Below are 21,159 nucleotides of genomic sequence, written 5' to 3' on the forward strand. Positions count from 1 at the left end.
AATGTCATTCTGGAAGAGGACGAAGCTGTATCAGAATCAAGTTTGAAAGAACACGATGATATAAAATCTCATATTCAGTCTGAAATTTCTGAAAAAGTATTAAAAAAAACTGAAGATTCAACGTTGGAAAAGTTAAAGTCCGCTGCTGTTGACTTGAAACACAGTAAACAATTTGATCATAAAACTGATCGCGTAGAAGTTATGAGTGAAAATATGAAGCAAGACATAAAGACAGATAATGTCAATGAACAAGAAGCTTCTAAAGTTACTGGATATTTTTCTTCTGATAGTCAGTCTAAAGAAGTGACGGATACCTTTTTAAAAGACCTTAAAGCATCTACCGAAAAAGAATATTCTGAATCTGTAAATCGAGGTGAAGAAAACTTTAAAAAGGAAATATTTAAAATTGAAAAGTTTGGAAATGGAACTGAAGTTTCTACAAGTATAGCGGTAGACAAAAAATCTGTATTAACATCCAATGAATTCATTACAAAAGAGAAATTTATTGAACAATCTTGTTTGACTTCTGTAAAGCCGCTCGAGACTGAAGATCTAACTAAATTTTTAGAAGAATCAGAAAACGCATCTAATGAGAATATTACGAAAGAAGAGACTTTCCATCGTACATCAAGTTCTGATTCAAAATCCAGTCATGATTCAGCTAGATCTTCAGATAAAAAATTCTCTGTGATTTTAAGAAAAACTAAATCTGAAGTAGACAGCAGTAGTACTAGTTCAAATTTAAAACCAGAAAGAAAATCTGCGATTGATTTTGAAGCATATTCGAGTTCCGGGGAAAGTCATTATCAAAGTTTTGAAATGGATAGTGGTAAAAGTAGACCATGTTCCTCTGACGTTGAAGGTATAGTAGCAGCTGCTTCTTCAGAATACGAAACAGCTTTAACATCTACTCAGGAATATTCAGCAAAATCACACGTTTCTTTAACAGACTACCATACAGCAATAAGTAGTATCAGCTCAAAGGAGAGCATGAAAAGTTTAGATAGCGAAAGCTCAGGTAATTTAGCCAGCGTAGAAATCTCCGAACATTCGGAAACGTTAGTGCCTTCAGCAAGTGATTTAGATGGAGATATTTTAGATTCGGTAGATCAACAATTATTGGAAGATATTGAGCCATCTTCAGGTTGGGTAGGATACGGTAAACGAGGAAGGCAAATATCTGATCTTACCGATTCCGAAATGGTTGGTGACTCTGTTGATATATCTGAAGAAGAATTGAATGATATGGATGGAAAGTCTGCAGATATTCCATCAAAAATGAAGCGTTCTTGTGAAATGACGTTTCAACCCGAGCCAAAGGTATTGGTATCAGAGTCCCCTCAAGCTGAAATTGCAGAAAATGAAGAAAAATTTGCACAAAGCTTAGATGATGGGAGCATACTTAGCATGAGTATGTCAAGTACCTCAAGCACTGGTGCCCAACGAACGATTATTGAAGTTTTAGATAATCATGAAAGAGCGTTAGGGATATCTGAACATCACAGTATTGACGAAACAGAAACCACAATACGCGGAAGTCAAGAAAGTTTGCCTCTTACTCCGACCCTTCAAAAAACTTACGATATGGCTACTTCAACTCCCCCAGTTTATACCGATTGGCAATCAGACAATGTTACTATAACAACAACATCCGTTAAGGAAGGAAGTGTCCATAGTGCAAGTACACAAATTACTTCCCAGACAAAAGAACAAGAGAATATATCAGATTTTACAACAAAAACTTTGACTGAAGAACCGAAACGAAAGGGGCATAGGCGGACCGAGAGCACAATGATGGGAATATCTCTGTCGAACATTACGGCTGAGAGCAAAGATTCTGTAAATAGAGTAAAGAAAGAAAAAGAAGTTTATGAATCAGAAAAAGACATTGATGAAAAGGAACAATCTCAAAAGCAAATTAAGGAAGAATTTGCTGATAATGAAGATTTGTTAGATTCTAAGGATGGACTACAGTTCGATAAGTTTAAATCGGATTTAATAGATCAAAAATCAGAAAGTATTAAAGCAGATCAAATTAAAAAAACACCTAGCCCGGAAGCCGAATATGGTTCTAAAAATGAGAATTTGGAATTAAGTTTAAGTTTAACTGGTATAGGTGACTTTGAACAAGAATTTTCTTCCAAAACTAAAGAAGTTGCTATGGAATTACAAAGAAAGAGGTCTACTACAAGTATTACAGACATACCAAAAGAAAGTTTAGAGAAACGTGACTCTCATGGAAAGTCAAGTACAACATCCAGTGAAAAATCAAGTTTCGAAGAGGCTGAAGCTGATGCTGTATTTAGTATGGTTGCTCATATTTCTCCCGCTCATAAAGTTAAACAGATAGTGCCCATATTGGAAGATGATGATGCAGAAAAACATGAATTAGAAATGAGAGAAAAGGCAAAAAAGGAATTGGAGGAGCGACGTGCTCAAATGAAAGATATTAGTCCAGGTTTTATTCCTGATATAACTGTTACTGAACATATGACACCTGATTTTGAACAATCCGAGAAAGACGACAATCGAGATATCGATATGGAATCATCTGAAAAAACTTTTGAAATAGTAGATATGCCCGATACTGAACAAAACAATAAAACTCAAGATCAGAGTAAAGTTGGATGTGAAGACAAGGATATATCAGATGAACTTCTCACATCATCAATGATGAAATCCAGTTTGATTGATATAACAACAGAATCTTCTGCATCTACCGTCGTAGATACGACCAAAGTAGAAAAAGATGTTGACTCACAAAGTTCTGATTCGTTTGAAATGCTAGAAAAACCAGATATTATTGACGATTTTGTGGTAATAGAAGAGGTAGCTAGAGAAGCTCAAGAATTTGATTCTGAAGGTAAAAGTGTTCGAATTGGTAAGACGTCTGCTGCTATTAAAAAGCACGACGAAGAAGTAGAACGGTATTTGGTTAAATCTGCCCCAACACCTTTAACAGGCATAAAGTATTGTCCAGAGGGATCATCAAGTGATGAATTAGGTTTTGAATTTGAAGATAGTCCACCAAAACTAGATGGAGATAAACAGGCAGTTGCATCAACTAGGGATTACGGATATGAGTATGATAGAGAACTGGAAGCCAATAAAAGATGGATTGAACAACAGTTCCAAGGAAATAAAGCGGCTATGATTGCTGCTGGGTATGGCTATGAAATGGAGTTTGAAAGAGGGCCACTAGAAGATATTAAAGAAGAAGATATAAATGATTTTGCCGCATCAAGTTACGGTTCCCAAAAAGAATCAGCGGGCAGTCTAGGAAGTGCAAAAGACTCTTACTCAAGTACACCCGATTATGATGTATTGGCAGGTAGAAAATATTTTACTAGGTCTGGTGAACATGATGATATATCAATGTCTAGTTTACAAGAATTTGAAAATCTCGAGCAAGCTATGTCGCTTGAAATGAAACGATTCCATCAGGGCCAGGGGTCAGATTCATCTAGTAGTGGTAGTTTTAAAACAAAATTTCATCATAGCAAAAATAACACAGGTGACGATATTTCTGTTAGTTCGCTGAAGGAGTTTGAGGGACTAGAAAATGCTTGTATACAAGCACACAAAATTGAAGTAAAAGCAAAAGAGGAAGAAGCTATGTTAGCCCAAATAGATGAGGGACAAGAAAGCATTGCATCTGAATCAGAAAGTTGTGAGACAGCTGGGACAGAGAAAAAAATTACTGACACCGAGGAGGATGATGACTATGAAAAAAGAATGGTTGAAATCGATGAAATTATTAAACAGGCTCAAAGTAACGTGGAAAGATTTGTAGATCTGCGTGAAATGGAGAAAACTGAATCATTAGGACGTGGTGATTCTGTGGAAGAAGTATCTAAGGTTCCCGATCTAGAGTTAGATAGTCCAGTTGTTAAATCTACGATTAAAGTCCAATGGAAAGAGAATGACAATGTTATGATTGCGTCCACAGATTCTCTTGAATGCAAACAAGAAGAAGATCGTCGTGATAGTGCAGATAGCCTGGATGCTCAAGTTACTGCTGGAGACATTATGACTGCTAGTACTGATTCCATTGAATTTCAAGCTCAGAAAATTAGAGACACAATTATGACCGACAGTATCGAATGCCACGAGGACAAAAATAATATGGTTTCTAGTGATTCATTGGAACTTGGTGCAGGTACAAGTTCAGGATTTAATATCATCCAAAGCGATTCGATTGAAGAAGATGTATCAAAAATTGGACTTGCAGACCATAGTATTTCAAGTACAGGCAAAGACTTCAGTTCATCAGTTAAAGAAGAAATCTTAGAAACTGATGTGACAAAAGAAGAAAAAGATATTCAGAGTGTAGGAAGTTTAGAACCTACTAGTTCTACGGCAACCCACGCTACAATGCATTTTGAAAGCGACTCAGTTTTTTCCGGAAGCTTTACAAGTGGGGGATCAAATACAATGGTGTCATCAACTGACACTATTGACTCGGCTTTTGTACGCGATACTGTTGATGTAGGCGCAGCTGTACGAAAGGTATGGTTTGATGAAGACCTAAGTGGCAGACGTGTTAGCGAGTATATAGAAGAGTCACGGCCACATATTTTTGAGACTATGGAACCATCAAGCGAAGATCAATTTTCACACACTATTCATAGGAAAATAGAATTACCACCTGAAATACATAAAATTACATTCACGGGTCCAGACGCTGAACAACGTGTTAAAAAATTCATGCAGGAATTTAATGAAGGTGAAGATATTCAGGAAACTGAAGAAGTAGATGAACACGGAAATGTTCACACCAAAAGAATAGTACAGAAACGTTTTATTGTGGAAGGAGATACAGATAACCCTGTAACTAAGTATGATATCGAACAGTATTTTAAAGAACTAAATGAACTCGAATCTGTTAAGGATCGAACTACTAATGAATCTTCCTTAACAAAGACAGCACTTGACGACAAAGGATACATACAACCCACCGAAATTAAGAATTTTGATGAGCCTCAGTCTAACGTTTCTTCACTAACCCAATCACTAACAGGTTGGTTTCTTATATTAACTCCCTCTTTGTCTTTGCCTGTATATTATACTTTAAAATTGTAGATCATTTTACTTTTAAGTTTAATTGATTTATGTTCAATTACTTTCTTCACATATGTCACTATTTGGTAAGTTTTTTTTGAGTTTGCATGCTTTTAAGGTTGCATGGATTATCTTAATACATAATACTCCTTAACAGTTTATATATTATTGATTTGTGACAAATTCTTATACTTAGAGAAGCTTCATATAATATATTCTTTGAAGATCTGTTTCACTGTTACACACAAATCTATAATATATTTATGCATGATGACTTGTCTGAATTTTTTATATAGCATTATACTATTTCAATAGTAAAATTTTCTATGTTGTAGGTGAGGAACAACCTCATACATCAAGTGTACAGCAAGGAGAGACGAAAACTAAAGGTTAGTATTTTTACGTTTTTTTCCAAGTTCCTCTAATTATTTCAGCTAAATTATAAATATCGTACATCAAAATAGTAATAAAAGTCATTCCAATGTTTTTCATCAATATAATCAAATCATTGATATAATCAATACAGGGTTGTTCACCACATACAACACGGAAAATTGTAGCTAAACGGTTAGATTTTTACAAATTGTAAGTTTTGGGCTCGTTGAAGGATTATTAGAGCTACAATTTAAAAATATTTTTACAAGATACAGAGTGTCCCAAATTAGTAAAAAATATTATATACAAATTAAACAAGTTATTGCCGTTTAAGGCTAGTAATTATTTAATATAAATTTTGGTAAAGTAAATTATTTAATATTAAATCTGGACACTCTGTATAAGGTAGTATAATTTTTATTATTGCAACACAATATCTGATCAATAAACAATCTTCAGTAAATATTTAGTACTAAAATCTGTAATACCCTTGGCGAAAAGCAGCCTTAATTTTTGAAATATTTTCAATTGAAAATACTTCAAAAACGGTAAGCTTTATCTGTGATATATCTTAATCAAATTTACCTTTATTTCAATCGTTGAATGTAAAAATAGTATAATATAGAGGGTGTTTCATTTAAAAAAATACAACTATAATATTTTTTACTCATTTGGGACACTCTGTAGCTTGTCAAATTATTTTTAAATTCTAGCTCTAATAGTCCTTCAACGAATCCAAGACTTACAATTTGTAAAAATTTAATGGTTAAGCTACAATACTCCATGTCGTATGTGGTGAACAACCCTGTATATTTATATATCCAACTAGCATTTAAATAAATATAGACTTTGATGTAACAGTCAAAAAAAGTAGCGCTGTTGATCCATAATTAACCTTTTCTCTTTGGCATTTTTAAAAAGAAGAACTAAAAAATGATTGAAATTTGTTTCCAGAAAACCGTCAATATAATACCATACGATCGAAAAAAATATGGCGTCAAAGACGGCTGGGGAATGACAATTCATGATAATTTTGGCAAGGTCAAGCTCTTCTTCTTGAGTTCCAAGTTCTTCCCTCAAGTTCTTTATCTTTAAATGGGGTTTACTGCCAGGGGATATTAAGAAGGTTGTAATTTATGTTAATATTGAGTAAAAATGTTTTTTAAATGTTGAAGATTAAAATTCGAGAAAAAAAAATACATTTTTCTTTGAAATAGATTTGTGTGTCTGAAACGTTATATCCTTATTAATCTTTATATAATTAGTGTTCATTCTTGAAAAGTTTTTTGTATTTTTTTTAATAAATGACGTCTATAAAATGACCGTACTAAAATTATCATCGATTGTCATTCCCTAGCTGTCTTTGACTCCGTTTTTTTTTCGATCACATGGTATAATATTTAATTAATATGAAAAGTAATATAGAGAGATCCAAAGTTGAACGATATTCTTATATTACGAATTATTCAATCTATTTTTATACGCTCAATTATTCATTCATGTAATAATGAATAAATTTGGCCGTCATTTAAATTATACCAACAGTCTATGAATAAAAAGACTAAGGAAGAATTTTATCCAGACCGCGAAAACAAAAATGATAAAAAGGTATTTCAAAGTGACTCCGGTGGCATAGACTCCGTTTTAAATGGATGAATATAAAAATTTCTCTCTCGTTTATTAGTTTTTTTATACAATGGTAATAGCTAAATACAGAGTGGTCCGAATTGTCTTCGGGAAACTTTGGCAGCATATTCTACAGATAAAAAGTAAAACATAATTGAACATTGTGTATAAATGTATGTCCTAAAATGCTTCGTTTTGGAGATACAGGGTTTAGAAGTTTCATTTTTAATTCGATCTTTTACAAATAATTACAGAAATAATGTCGATATTTGGATAAAAATTAGTGATACTTGGATGAAAATGTGGGAGTTTTTTGACATGGGAAATTTGATGACTCATGGAATGTCAATATGACTCCTACAGGGCGCTATCTGCATATTTTTTAACTAGTTTGAAGAGTAATACTGGAAACTGTCCGACGGGGGTAAACCTCGTGAGATGGAAGGTTTCCAACGACGACTACTGCAGAGAATACGGAGATGTAGAAGAAACCATAGAGCACCTGCTGTGCTACTGTCCGACACTGAAATACCGACGCTTTAAAACTTTAGGCCAAGGTTTTTTGGAGGGACTAGAGGAAGCAGCTGAAGCTAACATCAGCGACATCGGGAACTTTGCAAAGAGCTAGAAGTATTTTAACGCAAAGAAAGAATGAGAGGAAGGTTTGGTACAACAATACAGGGGTATCGCCCAAGGCCTCCGAGTGAGGGATCAAACATGATCCCAAACCCGAGCAATCTAACCTAACCTTGAAGAGTAATAACTTTTTGTCTGTACCTGTGTAATACTACTGAATGAAAAAATATACATTTTCTTTTTTATATGCTAAGAAGATCTCTTGGTTAAAATCGCAATGAGTTCTCCCGATATTTGGAATCGAAAATTAAGACTAAAAAAAAACAAATTTGTCCCAATGGTTTAGCAGAAAATATTTTTTTCTAGAAAAAAATATGCTAAAAAATAAAATGTTCCAAAATCTTTCATTTCAGTCAAATAACTATCTAGTCTCAATATGTTTATTGATTGTCAATGATGACATGAGTTGATCATTTCTATTCCAAATATCTTTAGAACGGTTACTCGTAACGATTTTTATCAAGCATTTTTAAGTAAAAAGTGGCGGAAATGTATAATCTTTCACTAAGTAGTTTTATATAGGTACGAACGAAAAGTTATTACTTTCAAACCAATTAAAAATATGTAGGTGGCGCCCACTACAAGATAGGATACCGATGGATATTGAAAATATCGAAATCAAATTTTTCATGCCAAAAAACATCCAGACACTAATTTTCATCCAAATATTGACATTAGTTGAGAAAATATTTTGAAAAAATTGAAATAAAAATAAAATATCTGCATTCTACACCCTGTATCTCCGAAACAAAGCATTTTAGAATATTCTGCCAAAGTTTTCTGAATACAACTCCGGATATATATTTATGAATCAAAATTGGATATATTTAAAAATGGATATGTCACATTTGCCAAATATCTACTGGGATTATTAGTGGAGTAAACATTTTGTTCAATGCTGTAGCTCGTAGAAAGCCGCTCCATTACGAAATCAGCATGGAGGATCAAACCGAAGTGAATCTGAGGGAGCACGACTGGCGTTTTAAAATGTCCCGACATGGTATAGATAGTTCGTCTTTACAGTACAAACAATTCCTAAAGTCATTTATTCTGAATGATAGTATTGCTTTAAAAATATAAGCGCACAGAAAAAAAAAATATTTTTCTAAATTATTTTTTAGACCACCTGCGGAAATGAAGAAACATAAAAAAATGAACATCAAATATCAAATTTAACAAATTATAGTTTATATCAATAACTGTTAAACCTCGTCAATACATAATAGAGCAAGATCCCAGGGGTGGAACTCTGTAACTAAATAGCGATCGGTAGCGCTCTGTTGCGAATTCATCTCTTCAAAAATGTCCTATACGAGGTCCTATAGGTATTTCGCCACTGTAAGAAAATCCACAAAATAAAATAGTTATTTTTTGTAAACACTGCTGGCATTAATCCAACAGAGACTAATTGTCACCAGTGGTTTACTAATAAACAAAATTGCCTAACGGACAAAAAAATAACATTTTTCTTCCAGTCGCGCATCATCGGAAACAAGGAAAAATACAAAGGACAAAGAAAAAACTATTTAAAATATCCAAATGCAACTATTCGAGAACACTTTAGTTTTTTTTTAAACAGACACCTACGTCTACAAAAACCGTTGACGTTCTATTCTTACTTATTTTCTTAGAAGTACAGGGTGTCCCAGTATTCTGTGTACACAGAACTTCTACGTATTTCTGGAATAAAAATAAGTTCATTGGACAATTTACCTCTACAATAGTGCATTTTTAAGATATTTGAAGAACGGATATTCCGTGTTGAATGAGATTTGGGGTGCTTATGTTTTGCTAAGCACTTTAACATTTGAGTTTCACAAAAAGTAAGAAAAAGTACGGGAAGGGTGAAAAGCGCCCCCACCCCTTAATAAATTTTAGCAAAAATATTTTCCAACTCTATTGTTCTCCTAGTATTTATTATATTTTTTCTCTCTTGTAAAAAGCGCCACATCGCATAGTATTTATAGAAATTAACATATAGAAAAAAATAGGCTTGGTGCATTCTCCGTCGGTGCTGCCACCATCGGAGAATATCGTAAACAACTAGTATATACAAATACACGGGTTTATATAGCGAGTATACGAAAAATGTATTATTTAATTATTCTAAAAGTGTTAGGAAGTATAATTTGTGAAAATTGTAAAAAAAAAATAAAAAGTAAATAGTTTAATATCTTCAGAAGGTCTAACTTATATTATAATTTATTATTCCAGTTAAAAACACTTTTTAGATAAGTTCAACTGCGGTAGCGAGCTTAGTTTTAATCACCGGTTCTGCTAGTGGGGCACAATTGGGGCCATTTCGGCTATAACGAAATTTTTTAAAGGTACATAATTATAATTTTAGAAGATGTTCATAAAACATTTAACCACTAGTTGATTAAAAAAAGTATAGCATTTATATTGCAAATTATATTTTGTCCTCTCCTAGTTGTATATATGTCTATTTAACTTTTCGATTACGTAACGAGCACTTTGTTTACTCACTTGTTTCGTCGAACTGCTTGAATCCATTTTTGCTTTTGATCAAATCGGTGTGAGAAACTGCGAAGCTATAAAATGTTATTTCGGGAGAGTTGAATATCCGGGAAAGTTGAGTTATTGACAGCCAATTCACAGATACCTACAGTTTGCTAAAAGTTAATAAAAACAGAACTCACTTTTCTGAAAGTCTCAGTGTCCAATCACATACTATTGCCTAATTATGACATACATTTTATTTGTGAGAAAATATGTAGTCTGGCGACCTTGGTCTATAACGTTTTAGCTGTCAGTCTTACCTGTTCAGTCAAAACGGATCAAGTAAAACCTTTTGTGCAGGTGAAATTTTTTTTACCCGTTTGGCATGAACTAAACTAAGACGGAAAAGACCGACTGTATAAATATATTCTACCATTTTAATCGTATATACCAAATTATATTTTTAAAGCAATACAATTACAATGTCCCCCATGTTGTATATGTTGTATATTTTTACTTCCCCAATATTTAATTATTTATCAAAGCATCAGTATCACAAAACCGATTAAGCATGATTTTTTTTCAGTACCACTAGCAATAATTATTGTCTACAAATTATTAAGTATTATATTCACAATTATTAATTTCCACACACTTATAAGAACACGGTTTATTTCAGTCTACTCTGCATTTTTGGGTGTGCAGCATGAGATGAGTGTTTTACCATTTTTCTTCATTGTTTCTTAATTTACAAAAAATATATATTGTTTAATTATATTATTATTTTTAATTTACAGAGCCTGAACCAATTCCAGAATTACCCGACAAGAACAAATCAAAGTAAGAATAATTTTAGTTAATATTAAACAAATACATATACTGTGAAACAACTTATTTTTGTATACCTATTTCTGCAAACTTATAATCCCTAAAAATAACTTCTATGTATTTTCCTAAACCCTGTGAGTTTGCAATTCACGGAACACAGAGATATATTTCCCTTCTATCTCTAACACAAATATTTCTTTAAACATAAGGAGAAAAATGAAAAGTTCTCCTCTGAAAGTTTCATTGAGAGTTGTCGTTTGTCGGTTGCTTTGCGTCTCCACGACGTAGATTGAGACGGAATTGAATTTTAGCAAAGACTACAAAGACGGGACAGCCGGCAAAAGATGAAACGTTTTTGACTTCGGCTCTCAGTGACCTCGTCCCTTTAAACTGCGACTTCTAGGAGACTTCCATTATTGCCATACTGATTTTGATTCAACAAAATTTCATCATAAATTATGCATGCTATAGTATAATGAACATATATTCTTAATGAAATATGATGAATATTTTAAATCTTTAAAAATTATTTATATTCTTGAGAATATTTAATTGAACATTTCGAATATTTTTGTGTATATTTTTGATGCATAATACCTGTATTTTAAGTTATTATGTAAAGTATGGCAACATTGAAAAAAATTGACAAGGTTGGACTAGGTCAGAAATTTTCTAACCTTATATTTTTGTTTACGCTTTTACAAGTTTGACAATTTTAATATTTAGTTGAAATATTTAATACCGTAATTGTTACTTAAATAAGAAAAAAAAAAGTTATTGTGTAGTGTCATCGCCAACGTTTTAATAGATACTTTCATAAAATATGAAAATAAAAACAACAGAAAATGTTAAGACATTGGCGAAGAGAAAATAAAAAAGAGTATTATTTATAATGGAAAATTTTCTCTAATATTCCCCTAAAGACTTTTCTCTACATTCCCTGTGAAAATAATCTCTATAGTTTTTTTTTGTATTTTAACACCACTAAAATTTAGATAAATCTAGATGTTCACATAGTTCATTCCACTTTCAAGACCTAAAAAATATAAACAAAAATTAAGGCCATAGTAAAAATATGTTTATGATTTAATATACTATAGTTTCAAGCCCATATAAATATCAATAAATATTGAATATTAAATATCATCTTTAAATAATTTCCTGAAAATTTTCATCATATAAAGTACATAAATAACAGCTATGATTCTTGGTTTTCTTAAATAAAATGTAATCTTCAATTAGCTATTACACTTTCGAAAATATTTAAATTCAACTGTGTTTCTATTCAACTTAAATCGATAATTTTTACTTGCCTGTTGTCGCCTACTTGATATTTTCTTAAAATAGTATTTTTGTATTCTTTGGGGGTAGATCAGAAACGACTCGAAGGTATTTTTTCTATCCAAACACCAACTATTCAATATATTCTTGACAAGTTCACAAATCATACGGAAAATCATTTTTAACGAAGCAATTTTAAAGAAATAATTCGTAATATAACCTTTCAAAACATTAGGCGAAAATAAACTTGCCACATAGAAATACAATGTTGCCATGTATAAAAAATTTTACCTGAATTTTAGGAAACTATAATTTACTACAGTAAAATTTTTTTTTAGTAGTAACACAAAAATATTACATTTATAATAGTATCTAAATGAATATAACTTAGACGTAATTATTTTAGTGCATTGATATTTATATATTTAGTATTATAATTCGTTTTATAATAAGATATACTTTATTGAATTCAGTTATCTGTTTTATACTTGGCAAGAATGTAATTGCTTGGAAATTGTTCCTTTAAAATGCGACCCCGTCTGTCTTTTTCTAAAATCGTTTCTCTGTCCCACTGTCCCGTCTTTGTAGTCTTTGCCCTTAGTGTGGTTGACTGGTCAGCAATGTTTTTACTGTGGAGTTTTCAATGTATCCCTTAAGCCTATTTTTTAATGTAGTTTTTTATTAAGGTCTTTTTACCACGTTGATGTCCTGAGGATGGAATAAATAAATTCCGAAAACTTGACAATTGACAAAGCGTATTAATTCTAGTTCAAACACTTCCGACTGCAACCCCACTAGTTTCTAGATTTTCTTTCTCACTAGTCAGTCGATACTACTGTCTCCACATAATATTATATACATATTTATACGAAGTATAATATTATTTATAACGAAATCTTCACCATTATCGACAGTCCAGCATATTTATTTATAGTCAAATAATTCATTAATTTAATATTAATTAATTTTGTTTCAGAAAAGCGTCAGATCAACACCAGCTGTCTGATGAAATGAAAGACTTGTTAAAAGAGATGGAAAAAGAGAGCAAGAAGTAAACTGAAATTAGTGGCATAATTTGACGAAAAATAAAATATCGATCATTACAAACGATAAACTTGACTCAATTTCACGAAAAATTCTTAAAGCATTATTGTCAAAACAATATATTTTTGAGTTGTATTAGGTATTACTGTGACACATATGCATTCGAGAATATAAAAGCTGTTAAACGATATTTACCAAATTAAGAATTCTAGCTTTATATGCAATATAGGTACAAAAAGCTTGCCGTAATCTTATCCAAACTAAGATTATTATCACAAGTATATCGTTACTATAATATATAGCTTTTTTGGATAGGTTAAATATAAAAGAACAAAAAAAATATGTCCACATACAAATATGTCCGACAAACCTTTCCATTTTTGAAAATAAAACAATTTCGCCATTTGCTGGCATGACATACCTACATATTTTTTAAAGTTGTGCAATCTTTTTACTTTGAATGATGTTTGTATAGAAGCAATTAAAATGATCGGTTAAAATTGTGCCAATTGTACTGACGCGCGGATATAGAAGTAATAAAATAATAGAGATTTAGGTAATAAAGTGGTATTAGTACAATTTTAATCGATCAAATAGAAGAGAGTACTTATTTTAATAATGAAATTTGATGTTGTAATTAAACAGTAAACTTACGATTACATTTTTATTGCTTGAGTGTTTTTGTTAAAGCTGTTATTTTTTATAAAACGATTTTATTGTAAGTTAAGGTTAATTGATATTATTTGTATAAACTGATCTAATGCAAATTACTATATCACATTATTTAGTAATAGCTTTATGGTATTAAATATTTAGATAATTTATATACGGTTTTGTCGTTTCAATAATATATTGAAATGGGTTAGTGGTTTTTCCCTAAATTCCAATGGTCTACAAAAGGACTTATTGCGAACATTGAAACGACAAAATTGGACTGCTATTTTATTTATTTAAATTAATGTGACATATAAACTATTTAATCTATGTATCAGACATTTCGACGTCTGAAGATAAAGCTTTCAATATATTAAGTAATTGTGTTTTATTTACCTGAATAAAAACAACTAGTTATTTTTTTATAAATAGATAAACCAAGTTTTAAAAGAGATATTGTTTAATTTGTAAATGTCTTTGGTATTTAATTATACGATCAAACGAACTTACCTGAAGTGAAGTTCGATCGTAATTATATGAGGCGTCCAGTCCGAATGTATTATCTTGATTTTTCTATACGTAGTACCGTCCCTGCGTGCAATTATTTTTCAAATATGCTTGCTACTGATCATTGATCAGTGGTGGGTAACTATTTCAAATAAAATTATTTAAAATACCTATATAAAATACAAAATGCCATTTTCTGTTTTAAATATATTTGAAAAATTATTTTCTGTTTTGTATTTTAAATAGAGAAATTAAACCATTTTATATTTTAAATAAAAAACGAATATGAAGTAAGTTGATTAATACAAAAGAGTAGACTAAATTTGAGAACACACTACACGAGAGACAACATTTTTTGATATGATATCGTTTTACAATATCAGAAATGGATTAACAACTTCTTACTGGATATTTTTCAGCTACATCCAAATATTTGAATGATACTAAATTCTCTTGTTTAATACATATTCAAGGATACTACTGAGAATTGAGAACTTATGCACTTCATCAGCGAGGTCCTTATCACAGGTAATACTGTATTGATTATAGTTGGCAGTTGGAACCTTTAGTGTTACAACAGCAAAATAAAACACCAATTCACCACAATACACCAAGACACTTTAGGTCTGCAGCACTGGACATCATCACCAGATGATTAAAATCGTAGATAAACGACATAAAATTAAAAAAATATATAACTAAACTTATAGCGTTTTTTATAAAACATTACCATTGCGAACGGCAGCTTTTCGTTGGTAGAGTAGTCGCGGATAAGGTATTTCACTGGAATGAAACTAACTAACAATAATAAATACAAATATATAATACAATACAACAAAAATACAAATATTGGGCGCCAGGCATGAACAGAGAAAGAAAACACAGTTGTTTATTACTTAAAACTAGTGACTATATTCATTCATGACGTATTCTGATGGTAAATAGCATTGTACAATTTTAATAATTATTATAGTGGTTATATGTCGAGTAAAAGCTATGTTAGAAATAATATTAAATATATTCAATGAGAAGACTATAAAAAAATACCATACATGTAAAGTTATAGAAAATGTATAAAAGGTAGCATTACTTTAATTAATTTGATATATTTTATATGATGTTAAATCAAAGATGTTGCAACCCGTAGATTCTAGAATCTATGTTTGGTTATTCATCTGTTAATATAGCGCAATAATAATATCTATAGAAAGTAATACTATTACAAAACGTAATGTAATGAAACCTAAGATCTAAATCATATTGTAACTACTAAATCGACATAAATGTTCTTAACGATCTAACCACTAAACATAGTCTGTACGGTATCATTTAAAATGTACGTTATTATATTAAGACTGAAAATCGACTGAAAACTAGAACTTAAATCTACACTTAGCTGTTCTTTATGCAATCATGCTTCAACCAGTAACAGCGTGAGGTGGTCTCGCATCTCTGTACTGTCTCTCGGCTATCCTGTTGGTCAATACAACAAAAGAGGCCAGAATGAGGACACCATGAATCAATTCAGCCATACTACTGACTAGGCTTAGAAATGGGAACGAAGCAGCATGGGGCTCAAGCTACATCCACGCTGGGGCACTCTATATATAAGATAAACCATCCCTACATGGGACACTCGTCCACAGGACATCCGTACATAGGGCATCCCACTATAGGACAATGTCGTAACTTGGACATCCGCCCATAAGACCCTAAAAATACGAAACTCTTGTTTAAATCAAACAAGGTCTAATAAACGAAATAAGCCTACCTCGAAATACTTCCGAGAGCTCTATAATAAACAAAGGCAATTGTCCTTTCTTCCAATACACATTCTGGAGGACAAAAGCAAAGGAACGCCAACGTGCCAGCAAAATACAAATACAAGTTACGTAGGGACATCCAAAACTCTACCCTGTTGCTTTGAAATAGCAGCTGATTCAAATTATACAGCAAGATTTAAATAATTACCATTTCAAAAAGCTGGGACTGATGATGGCCACAGAGCGGCAAAAGCAAAAGTGAGGCTACAGCGCAGAGAGTGAAACCTTGAAGCGATGTTGACAGCGTCTCCACAGAGCAGTCAAACGATAACAGGGTTGTGGTCTAGAGAACGTAAAAATTACGCCAAGCGCGTCAAATAAATAATCCGGCTTGAACGATAGGGAATCCGGTGATGATATGCCAGACATCATATATCATATATGAAGACTTGTAACGAACTAAAAACGTTACAAACTAATATCTACAAATTGAGCGTTTATATAGACGCTCAGTTGGTACCGACCAAGCGAGTCAAAACGAATCGAGCGTATCAGTTAATTACCGAGACTCGAGCAATAGGGAAAAGAGAACTGGACGGAATCCCACATCTTTGTTCATATTATCCATACATTTATTTATTTTGATGTGTTCATATCATATGGGATATATAATTTGGGACTTGTTTGATTAATTTTAAATTCATAACATCCATATACAATGATCTTTATCAAAAATATGTCGAAGGCAAGATTTATCTGGTCTACCATATCTTACTGAGCCATATTTTCTTTAAGTTTTTCTTTTTATGTTTAGTTAATATTAATAAAATTATATAAGGATTCTTGCCACTTAACTGCTTATGCGTAGAACTAAATTTCTATAATTTAATTCTACGCTCTGTTTGTCATAATGTGGATCAAGCTGCTCTCACTAGCGGTTTCGGAGCCCTACTCCATCATCAGGTGAGCTTGGGCAGATCCACAAAATGACGACCACATCGCAGAGATAGTTAATTCCGACTTGTCGGAAAGTGTCGGTTAGATATTAAGTCCCGAACTGGAGATAGCGGCCTGCGTGCAATGGTAGTACTTTCGTACCACCGAGGCGCAACTATCGATAGTAAAAGGATGGTAAAAGGCTTTTTTTTTCAGGCGAGCCAAATTATAAAATAGAAAACAAATTTCTTGCAGTATAGGTATATAATGAAATTATATAAGGATTCTTGCCACTTAACTCCTTGTATAGAAATTTAATTCTACGCTGTATTTGTCATCGAAATCGGAACGTTTGTCACCGAAACCGGTAGTGAGAGCAGGTTGATCCACATTATGACAAACACAGCGTAGAATTAAATTTCTATATAAGCAGTTAAGTGACAAGAATCCTTATATAATTTTATTATATACCCGAAGTAGCATTTTCACCACTTGCGCTACATCTTTACTAAACACAACGTTGGATTAGTTACAAAAAATGGTTAGCTCCCTACCTTGGGTATTGAAATAAATTTCAACGTTTTTATAACTTTGTGCCGACGTTGGACTAGTAGTACAGCAAAGTAGAAGCTTCTGCGACGTCGAATAAACGTTGTCTTGTAACCTTTTTTGCTTAAGTGATCTTTAGGTGATTCGGACAACGTAGTTACAACGTTGGACATATAGAGTTTTCCGACGTCAGTTTCAGGACCTATTCCAAAGTTATGCAAACGTCGTCTGTTTTACTAATTCCAACGTTGTTTAGATTTCTTTATTCTTACGTTGGTAGGACGTCGAGTCACTACCTTTTTGGAACTGTATTGAACCATAATTTTAAATCTTAAATTTTCACTTCATTGTTCTGTTTAGTCAGACAGTTCAGTGTTGTTTTTGTTTTTATAAAAAAAAACTTAATTAAAATGGGACATAAGAAAGGTACATATAAAACTAAATTTAAATATACATCGATGAGATATATTACCGATAGTTTATCCACTCCTTCGTTTATTTAGATTATAGAGGGCGGGACAATCTAGACTCTAGGATGACTAAATTAGACAATCTTGCGACTAGTATACTACCTGTTAAGGCCAAACTGCGACTTTATTAGTCCAGTATGCGACTACTCGAACTACTCCATCTTAATCTCCAAAACAACAAAGTGAAAGCCGCCATGTTGTTAAATAAGAAAATGTTTCGTTCCTAAAATAGCAATTCCTGCTTTTTGAATACATTAACTTGAAATATTTGACCCTTGTTTGCGTTTAACTTTTTTAACTTTTTTGCCTTGGGTAACGAGTTACAGAGTCGGTTAAAGTGTTTCAATAATTATGATCTTCAAACATCCTCCACACTTAAATACTTTTGTTTTGTTTTCCTTCACTGCCATTTGACATATGTCTCTAACTAAATCATAAACATAATATTTTTACTATAATTATCCCAATTTAGGAAAAAACGCGACTTAGACGCCATATTAGTTTTGTATTTCTGTGAATTAGGATTTTAAACAACGTTGCAGTTTGTACTAATTTAGGCTTCTAGCCAACGTCGGTATCCAACGTCGTTTCGACCCAAAAATTATTCTCCAAACTAGTGCAGACTAGGGTTGGCACGAAGTTGTGCCGACGTTGCGCCCCGACGTTTGGTCGCGTGACACAACGTTGTCCCGACGTCCAAATGCTGCTTGGGACCTATACTGCAAGAAATTTGTTTTCTATTTTAGTTAATATTAATCTTCTACTATGATCGAAAAAAACCGGCGTAATCTATGTTATTTAATGTATCAATATATATTATTAAAATGAAAGAAAGCATTTTCATTTTGTATAAATCGCTTATTTAAAATATCTATTTTCTATTTTAAATACAAATTTATAAAGCATTTTTCATTTTGTATTCTAAATAGTTTTTCTATTATCTATTTTGTATTTTCATTTTAAATATATTTCAAGAACCATTTTACCTACCTCTGTCATTGATTAATACCTGCAGTTTTTAATATCCACTACAGGTGGCGCTAGCTGCATTATTTTGTAAATTAGGCTTATTCAATTGCAATTAGTAAAAAAATATTTAAATATTTTATTTTCATTAGCCATTATACAGTTATGGTTTTATTTATTCCAAAAAATAATATAATATAATGGTGTATAACTCTTATTAAATCACAAATAGCTATAAAAATATCTTTTTTTTTTGTTGAGGAAGGAAACATCTTGTATAAGGCATCCAAAGTTGGGTAGTGTCGGATTCCTACCGGCTAAAAAAAACCTCCTCCAACTACCACTTTATACTGGAATCCGCTCTCGTATTGCTTCAGTGCAAAGGGTGTCTCGATTTATTTTATCATGCTCTTTGTCTCTCTTCGCTCTCCTTACAGTTTATGATATTTCGGACTATCCGATATATTAGCATCCATTGTTCTTCCCCTTCGACTAAGTATATCATAAATGTGGGTAAGTCGACGTCCTTACCGGCTTCCATACGGAATTGTTCTCTAAAGCTCTGCCATCGTTCGCACGCAAACAATGTATGCTGAACATCATCAACCTGACCGCAGTATGCATGATGCACTATCAACCCTACAACAATCATACAAATATTTTTTAAAACACCTATGGCCTGACAATGCTTGACTCATATACATCATAAGTTTTCGATTGTTAATGACTTTATGCCATATCGGTGTAACATACAACAGCTGCGAGTGTACCACACTAGCAAGCACACTCCTTTTCGATGCTCTAGTCCTCCCACGTTTGGCATGAGTAAGGCTATATCGGTGACAGTTTTCTCAGCCTTGTTGATCGTTTTATTAATATGGTCCGAAAAATTCAGTTTGGTATCCAGCCACACTCCTAAGTATTTCAAAGAATTACTTGGATGAATTACAGCTCCTTGTATATAAAAATGCACTGGGGATATTTTTCTTTTTTTGGTCAATAATACTGCTTCTGTTTTATGTGAAGCTACGGTGAGTCTCTTATCCTCCATCCAATTTACAACTCGCTGGATTGCCAAGTTGACGGTGTTCACATGCAACAATGGCAAGGTCGTCTGCGAAAGCGACTAGAGTTGTCTTATCTGGCATTTTTCTGCTCAGTAGATCATCATCAGCACGTTCCAGAACATAGGTCCCAAGACTAATCCCTGTGGTTCCCCGCTATTTACCATCACAGTCTTTTGTAACCCTTCGGCCTCAATTATAATTTTTCTCTCTGATATGTACGATGCTATAAAATCGATTAGACATCGATTTATTTTTCTCTTTCCTAGGTTATTCAATATAAATTGTCAGGAGGCGTTGTTAAATGCATTTTGACATCTATTGTAATCATTGCATAGAGTCTACGATGCTTACTTGTATATGCAGCAGCTTCTTCCGCTATGTGCATTACTTTAAGGATAGCATCCACAGTCTGCCTTCCTTCGCGAAAGCCATATTGCGTTTCTGAGAATCCCCCTTTGCAAGCAATTTCTTCTTCCAGCTTAATACGTATAAGATGTTCATACAGTTTTCCTTCCTCGTCCAGGATACATAAATATAAAAACATCTACTTACATATTTAGTTGTCTATCTGGGGTTCACTCATTTCAGATATTTCAATAAGTAATAATGTCTTTTAGCATATAATATATTGCTTAGCCATATATTCATAAATTATTTAATTACGGAATTACGAGATTACTTTGAAATCGTACATAGTTCATCATGTAAGTATCTAGATATATAATATTCAACAAATGAAGAATATTCTAAAATGCAAGAAAACCCAATATTTATAAAATCTCGTAGAAAACAATAACTAAAGCTATTTTTACCATTATAATGGTTTAAACATTTATTTGTGTGAAAATTCCACTAAAGAGAGAGAAAGTAATGAAACTAATAACAACAATAAATAATTTTATTAACGAAGTTATTAACTAAATGTCTAATAGTAAC

At 32.4% G+C, this 21,159-nt stretch overlaps 1 protein-coding gene across 1 annotated transcript in view; it reads left to right on the top strand.

The window, feature by feature from the left end:
• LOC115886167 overlaps positions 1 to 14,343 on the top strand; it is a 123,468-nt gene extending 109,125 nt beyond the window's left edge. The window contains exons 27-30 of the mRNA XM_030905245.1: positions 5,397 to 5,450; positions 8,603 to 8,698; positions 10,956 to 10,998; positions 13,244 to 14,343. Coding sequence (XP_030761105.1) covers positions 5,397 to 5,450; positions 8,603 to 8,698; positions 10,956 to 10,998; positions 13,244 to 13,322 — 272 coding nt within the window. The 3' untranslated portion in view covers positions 13,323 to 14,343. The remainder of the gene's footprint in view (positions 1 to 5,396; positions 5,451 to 8,602; positions 8,699 to 10,955; positions 10,999 to 13,243) is intronic.
• The last annotated feature ends 6,816 nt before the right edge of the window (positions 14,344 to 21,159 follow it).

The sequence above is a fragment of the Sitophilus oryzae genome, unplaced genomic scaffold (genome assembly GCF_002938485.1).
Source record: "Sitophilus oryzae breed Bouriz unplaced genomic scaffold, Soryzae_2.0 scaffold_1126_pilon_pilon, whole genome shotgun sequence".
NCBI classification, from domain to species: Eukaryota; Metazoa; Arthropoda; class Insecta; order Coleoptera; family Curculionidae; genus Sitophilus; species Sitophilus oryzae.